Consider the following 8,144-nt stretch of genomic DNA (forward strand, 5'->3'; position numbering starts at 1 on the left):
AGAGTATTTTTATACAGTACATTATAATTTAAACATAGAGTTATCTCCCATATCAGTGTTCTGGAAGAGTTTTACATCTGCTTGTTGTTTTTTCCATTCATATAAATTGAATCAAGAGTTTTTTGTGTACTTACAATTTATTTTTTAGTGGAACATTTTAAATTATTATTTTATAACATTCTGTTTGTTTTGCTGTTTATATATGAATATGCTGAAAAAACAATAAAAAATATTTTAAATTCATAATTCCAAAGAGTGTTTACTATGGATATGTTTTAAAAATACTTACAAGTATTACTTGTGATAACATATGTTATAACCAAGTTAATCTTAATAAGTTTTTTTTTAGTCTCACTACAGTCAGCAGGGTTTTATCCTGACCCAGTTCCCAATGAAATCCACTGTGGTAGATTTATGGCAGATGTTATATGATTACCAGTCTAACACTGTTGTTATAACAGATATATTACATTTTGATGAACAGGTAAATGCAGTTATATTACATATTCTGAAAAGAAATCTATTTTTTATGAATCTGAACCTCCACATTGTCTCGTGGTAGCATGTTCCCCTTTAGTAGGGGAGGTTGTGTGCTCAAACCCTTGCAGGCTGAAACTTAAAAATGGGTATTTGCCTCACCTCTAAGTAAGCAGCATTAAGGTGAAAGAGCAAAGACTGGTTAGCCAGAGCCATTATTCTATTGGGTTTTTTCAGTTTTTTATACACCCGTCAAAATTTTGACCAGACGTATTATGATATACAAATATCCGGCGTCCATCTGTCTGTCCGGCGTAAACATGTTGCACCGTAACTTGAGAACTACTTATCCAAATTTCATGAAACTTAACATAGTTGTTTCTTATGATGGTCAAATGATCTGTATACTTTTTGGTGAAAATAAGATTTAAACTTTTTAAGTTACCAATGACGTACAAATGTATAGCATTCTTTTGTGTATACCAAGGCAGGTCCTGACGACCATCCACACAACATTTATGCAACATAAGAATTCAGGCTATATATTTTGTAGGTCTTTTCTAGACAGCAGATGATAAGTAGAACGACAAAACAATAATAGTGCATTTGACCAGGTACTTGTAAAAGTTTTGTTTCTTGTAAAAAAAATTGTTTTATTTTAGGACAATGGTGTATTCTGGCCTGGTATTGGTGAAAGTTTAACTCTAGGAGCGTTTGTTATACACTGTGTGGCACAGTCTGGAAATAGAGATATTACTGTTAATCTTTCAAACAAGGTAAAGAATGTACACATGAAAGTTAATGTCATACAAAAATGTAAAAAGTGGATACAATTTCACCAATATTCATCTTCGCAAGAAAAGTTTTAAATATCTCAATTTACTCGTAGTTAAAGCAACAGGGTAGTGGTAGAATCTGTTTTTCCAATGAATTTACCAAAAAATGCCAAGTGTAATCTTCTGAAGAGATTTTGAGACAAAGATTTCAAAATTGATCAGACTGGTCAAAATTGGTCTAAATGCATACAGAATTAGAGAATTTCATTTAAACCACTTTAGAATTTCAACTTTATGTTCATAGTATTCAATATATCCATTGGTTGAATTTAAATTTTAAAAATGTTGTAATAAGCTGAATTCTGTTGTTAAGAATTAATGTTTATATTTATTCAGAAAGCAGCAGAGGTAAAATTCTAATATATATGACTTGCTAACATTTTGTCATGAAATTTTCAGCTTCAGTGTTTTTGGTGGTTATTGATTTTGCTTTCTGTTGCTTATTTTCACTAAATGTCTTGCATACTACTAACTAAGGGTTTGTTCAAAAAAAAAAAATTTTTTTATTGTTGTCAATACATGTACTTGTCTTAAGAATTGTGTCTGTTTATCAATTCTTATCAATGTTTTTATCTGAAATATGCCAAAAATTTATCAAATACTATTTTTTGAATGGTATGTTGTATACAGATGACATCAAATCTCAAAAATCACTTTTTTAGCTTATCTTTATAAATTGGTTTGGGTATTGGTTTCAGAAATCTTAAAAAATCTTGCATGTAATAATTTTTGTTATTGTAAATTTACTTTCTTTGCTTAATCTGGTGGATTTTGTAAACTTTATTTGCATGCCTACTGCTTCAATGAACAATGAAGACAACTTTATTATTCTAATATTTATTGTCTGTCTGGTGGATGAAAAAATTCTAAAATGATGACACTTTGCTTAAGTAAAATGATGACACTTTGCTTAAGTAAGATCTGCCTTTTTCTGTTTATTTCTGTCTTTTGAGAGAAGATAAGTAGAATTGTATATAAGTAATTTGTCAGGTATATGCATTGTTGAAAAAGAGCACTTTTGTTTTACCAGAAAATGTATAGAAAACTTCAATTGTCATTTTATCTAATAATCAATAGTATTAGGGAGGATTTCAGATTTCAGATTAATATAATGGCTGAAAATTTTGAGTTTAGGCCACTAGGAATTGAAGTATAAATCTTCAAAGCATCAATTTTTTGACAAAAAGGAAACTGTTGTTAGAATTATTTAAATCCACATTATGTTTCAATTGCCTAACTGTATGTTAAGGAGAGGGAGAAATTGCCTAACTGTGTGTTAAGGAGAGGGAGAAATTGCCTAACTGTGTGTTAAGGAGAGGGAGAAATTGCCTAACTGTGTGTTAAGGACAGGGAGAAATTGCCTAACTGTATGTTAAGGACAGGGAGAAATTGCCTAACTGTATGTTAAGGACAGGGAGAAATTGCCTAACTGTATGTTAAGGACAGGGAGAAATTGCCTAACTGTATGTTAAGGACAGGGAGAAATTGCCTAACTGTGTGTTAAGGACAGGGAGAAATTGCCTAACTGTGTGTTAAGAGAGGGAGAAATTGCCTAACTGTATGTTAAGGAGAGGGAGAAATTGCCTAACTGTGTGTTAAGGACAGGGAGAAATTGCCTAACTGTGTGTTAAGGACAGGGAGAAATTGCCTAACTGTATGTTAAGGAGAGGGAGAAATTGCCTAACTGTATGTTAAGGAGAGGGAGAAATTGCCTAACTGTATGTTAAGGAGAGGGAGAAATTGCCTAACTGTATGTTAAGGAGAGGGAGAAATTGCCTAACTGTATGTTAAGGAGAGGGAGAAATTGCCTAACTGTGTGTTAAGAGAGGGAGAAATTGCCTAACTGTATGTTAAGGAGAGGGAGAAATTGCCTAACTGTGTGTTAAGGAGAGGGAGAAATTGCCTAACTGTGTGTTAAGGAGAGGGAGAAATTGCCTAACTGTGTGTTAAGGAGAGGGAGAAATAGCCTATGCCTAACTGTGTGTTAAGGAGAGGGAGAAATTGCCTAACTGTATGTTAAGGACAGGGAGAAATTGCCTAACTGTATGTTAAGGACAGGGAGAAATTGCCTAACTGTGTGTTAAGGAGAGGGAGAAATTGCCTTTTCACTCAAATTTAAGATGTTAAATTTTAAATCAGTGGTTAGTTCAGCACAGGTACCTGTTATGAGAAATTATCAACATACTAACCATTATCTTTCCAATGGTTTCAGTATTCCAACAAAAGTTTAGACATAAAGATATTAATAGAAATTAACAATGTACATGTACTAACAATTATCTTTTCAATGATTTCAGTATTCCAACAAAAGTTTAGACATAAAGATATTAATAGGGACAGGTTGGTCTGAGAACCAGGATGTACCAGGGGATGTAGACTACTGGTTTGAATTACACAATGATATACATAAATGGCAGGAAGCTCAAGGTCAAAAACCAATTACTGTTTTAAGCAGGTAAAACCTATACTGTTATTTCCAAGTAAATTTGAGTTCAAGATATAAAAATACATATAACTTTTATATGTTAGTTGTTTTTTAATTAAAATAACATCACTACATGTATTGTGATGAGGTTTAATAAAATAAAATAACATCACTACATGTATTGTGACGAGGTTTTAATAAAATAACTTCACTTTATGTATTGTAATGAGGTTTAATTAAAATAACATCACTACATGTATTGTGATGAGGTTTAAATAAAATAAAATAACATCACTACATGTATTGTGATGAGGTTTTAATAAAATAACTTCAATATTTGATCAATCATAAACATAAATAGTACTTTTTCTATACATATGATTGCATACCTGATCATATTTTATATTGACACATTGTATAATTGTAGGGATGGTGGAAGCCGTGGTGCATTATATTGTGCAGTGTCAAATGTGTTAGATGCATTGGATATATATCAAGATGTAGATGTGTTCCATGCATTTAGACAGATTCATAATAGAAAACCAGAAGTTCTATTATTCAAAGTAAGTTCATTAATTATTGGAAACTAAGGAAATTCTGGTTATTTTGAGAACACTTTTGTTCTAACTGATTTAGTACTGAATAGATGACTCATGCTTATTACACTGATTTAAAATAGACTTTAAAACAAAAAAAATATATGAGGGTTAGGGGTAAGATAGCACTTGAATTAATTTATATGGGTGGGCAGGTCACAATGTGTGGTTTTTTAAACAGAGTAAAATGCAATTTTATGAGTGATGGCATAAAAAAAGTGCCTTCCAACCTCCCAATATTTTTTTCTGCAATCACCCTTAAAATAAGTTATCTCCATAATATAATTGATATTAGGTTTAACCAAGAACATATACCGTAACAGTTAAATCTTGTATTAATTTCATTCCTCCGGCAGTAAGTCCATGCATTAATTGATGCAACATCAAATAATTGGACTTAAAGCCCAAATGGAATGACAAGACTGCATTTAATTTATAATATATCTACCAGTAATATTATGTTGTAGCAAAGATAAAGTAGGAAAAATCTCTAAAATAACCTGTTATACAAATACAAACCTTATATGTATAAATATAACAGGTATGATATATCATATTAAAGTAGAAAATATTTGAAATTGTGCCATAAACAGACCTTTACATCTTTCATATAAAATTGAATTAACAGTATAAGTTGAATCTTGTCATATCATAATTGTATGAATTATCTCACATGTCATTTATTGTATCAATTATCTCCCATTTCAAATATTTTATTTTTTAAAGTTTTCTTCTATATCAAAACCAAAATCATATGCTGCTCAGACTTTAGCTGTTACGTATAAATGCATATTTTTGCAACTGTCAAAAGGTAACATCATTTTAAGAATCTGAATATAGGAACTCTGTGATACATTTTAAATTTAAAAAAAAGAGTTGCCTCCCATGTAGCTGTTGTTTTCAATAGTATTTGCAAATATAAATGTTCTTCATTGTGAAGTTCAGCAGCAAAACAAAAATTAAGGTTATACATCTATTTATTACTCAAGTAAACTTTTGAATATTTCAGGAACAGTATGAGCATTGTTATGAAGTAGCAAGACTTTATCTAGATGCTGGAAGTTTATATTCCTCGTGACATACAGTCGGACTTAGAGACAGTATAGATTATTTCATATAGAGATAAGGAAAAGTGTGGAATAAAAGTTTCATATCAGATGTTAATTGAAGCAAGGAAGCAACTAATAGTGTGTATATTAATGGTGTTCATTCATCTTTGACCTCTTTTGACATTGAAGCATCCATTATTATAGAAGTGACATTTAGTTTATAGATATGGTATTTGGTGGTTTCATTTTATTTTAACTTGATGTATAAATCATGTAAAGTAGAACCAACTAGTGCTGTCATGCATGCCTATTGTATAAATCATCATATTTATTACTTAACAATTACATGATATAGGTACCACTCATCTGTATGGCTCTTTGTATGAGATCTTAACATTGTAATGTACTACACTAGTACAGGATAATCTTAAAAAGACTCACTGTTTCTAAGTCAATATATTTATTTATAAAGTATAAATTATTGCATTTACATGGAAAATGTATGCAAGATATGTTATATTTAAAAAAGAGTGTTATTATGTTATTTATTTGAATGTTATAAAGTTTGCCAAACATGACAGGACAATGGTGCTATATTGAGTATTTCTATATTACCTATGCAGTATTATTTATATTTATTTATTATCTATAGTTTTATGTTCATGTTCTTTGTATTTACATCTTATTTAATTCAGGTCATGCTGATAGTGTGAATTGTTTTGTTAGAGATTTAGAATTGTGGAATTGAGATGATTCACTGGAAAAGGAAGATTTTGTTTTAAAGATCTTGTAACAGTTATTATCATTGAAATCGATATCCTTAATTGTTCCAATACTTTTGAATGTGTATCAGTCTTCACATATTTCATGTTTGTCATCTGATGTGCAGTTGTAAAATTTTAATTAAATTAAGGTCCATGTCGACTCATTCATATGTAGATTTTCTGAATAGTGTTTTGTAGCGGTGAGTTTTCTAAGATATCTAACCTCATATGAACTTAATTAGTTTGTCTCTGTTGTCGGTGTGCTGAATTCCTCCCAGGGATTTGTTAGATGATACAAAAAGTTCAAAAGTGTAACAGCGCTCCAAAATAAAAATAAAACAACTCACATGTATATTGAATGTCTTTTTCATGACAATGACACTAATCAATAGTAATAAAACCTGGTTTGCTTTTCAAAATTGTCTTTTATTGTGTATATTGGGATGAATAATTTTAATGTAATTGAGACTGGAAGTGAATTTTACCAGTCCTCAAATTAGACAAAAATAAAGCTTTTTAGTGTTTTAATGTCCTCCTACAATATATTAGGGGAATTATGCTTTCTGTTCTGAGAGTCCATTAGTTCATTGGTATGATCATCTTATATCGATCAAAATTTTGGTTTAAGGTAGTTTACCATGGAGTTAAAATCACTGAGGATATATGTTCATTGTGATGTGAACTTTTAAAAATATATGCCAAATAAGAATTTGACCTAGTATACTGACCATGGAAATGTTATAGTGCAATTGGGGCATTTTATCCTATGGGCACATTTTCTTGTGGTTTTTTTTATTGATCTTAAGGCAAAGTGAAAATATATGTGAAGTTCCAGTTACCCTACCTATCATACCTTTTAGTCTTAATAATAGCCTACCCTAAAAAAATATGTAATTTTTCATTAAGCACTGTAAAAGTTGCTCCCATAGACTCAATGCAAAAAAATAAATAAACAAAAACAAAAAATCCCTACCTACCTACCCTACCTTTTGTTTACATATAACTGGAACCACACATACTATTTTATTTGACCAAAAAAGGGGAAGATTAATTTTATGTATTTACCCATAAGCAAGATTTTTTGCAAGTTTTTGTCATCAGAAAAAAGGTGTGAAACATATTGTCATCACACATGTATATCAGTCAAAATACTCATTAATATATGTTATAGCTCTCTTTGCCTAAGAGTCCTTTTCAACTGACATAATATTGAATCAATTTATATCTTTATTACACCTAGTATTTTGTAAAATTTTGTAAAATTTTGTAATTTCATAAATTAAGATAATAAAAAGTAGAGATGTACTTTAATGGTTTATTTGTATGTCCCTGTCACTAAATGGTCAGGGTGTAAGGTTTTATACATGTCCAACATTCCATCCTTACTGCATTCTTATTCTGTCCTTTCTTCATTCTAAAATCAACTAGATGTCCAGACTTTTCCTTGTTATGCCTGCAGATATTGAGCTGATATTTGGTAAATGTGTACAATGAGTTACTCGTGAGAATTTTTCTGTTTCAGTCTTATGTGCCCCCTTTTTTTAAGAGTAGAGTTTTATTGCATTAACCTTGTCTTTCTGTCTCATCATCAACAACTATTGTCTTCATGTTTTCTTAGTTACTTTTAGTAACTAAATAGAATTTACTTATATTTGGTCAGCAGCTTCAAGGTGGTGATTTTTAGGATGTGATTACTATTCAGATTTGTCTGACACCTACTTCCTATTTACCAATACTTTTTGATTTTGCAATATATTGAATGAACTATAACATATACTCACAAACTTCTCTTTTACTGGTAAAAAGAATGACGAAAGATACCGTAATTTAAACAAGATTTGCATCACATTGGCAGTGCTGTGTTACCGGTAGATTGCCAAGATACAAATACATGTATTTTTCCGTGTCGGGTTATTTAATAAATCTAGTTAGCTTAAAAATATCTCACTTGCACAAACAAAGTCAATGATTCAAATAATTATCTCCCCTTAAATATT

At 30.5% G+C, this 8,144-nt stretch overlaps 1 protein-coding gene across 3 annotated transcripts in view; it reads left to right on the top strand.

Annotated features, from left to right (window-relative positions):
• LOC139501147 (mucin-22-like) overlaps positions 1–7,452 on the top strand; it is a 52,713-nt gene extending 45,261 nt beyond the window's left edge. For 2 of the 3 annotated variants that reach the window (XM_071290147.1, XM_071290154.1), the window contains 5 exons: positions 350–484; positions 1,140–1,253; positions 3,611–3,768; positions 4,166–4,301; positions 5,344–7,452. In XM_071290147.1, the coding sequence (XP_071146248.1) occupies positions 350–484; positions 1,140–1,253; positions 3,611–3,768; positions 4,166–4,301; positions 5,344–5,412 (612 nt within the window). In that variant the 3' untranslated portion in view covers positions 5,413–7,452. Of the gene's footprint in view, positions 1–349; positions 485–1,139; positions 1,254–1,649; positions 1,662–3,610; positions 3,769–4,165; positions 4,302–5,343 lie in introns of all 3 variants that reach the window. The other variant, XM_071290143.1, reaches the window with a different exon arrangement.
• The last annotated feature ends 692 nt before the right edge of the window (positions 7,453–8,144 follow it).

The sequence above is a fragment of the Mytilus edulis genome, chromosome 1, assembly GCF_963676685.1.
Source record: "Mytilus edulis chromosome 1, xbMytEdul2.2, whole genome shotgun sequence".
NCBI classification, from domain to species: domain Eukaryota; kingdom Metazoa; phylum Mollusca; class Bivalvia; order Mytilida; family Mytilidae; genus Mytilus; species Mytilus edulis.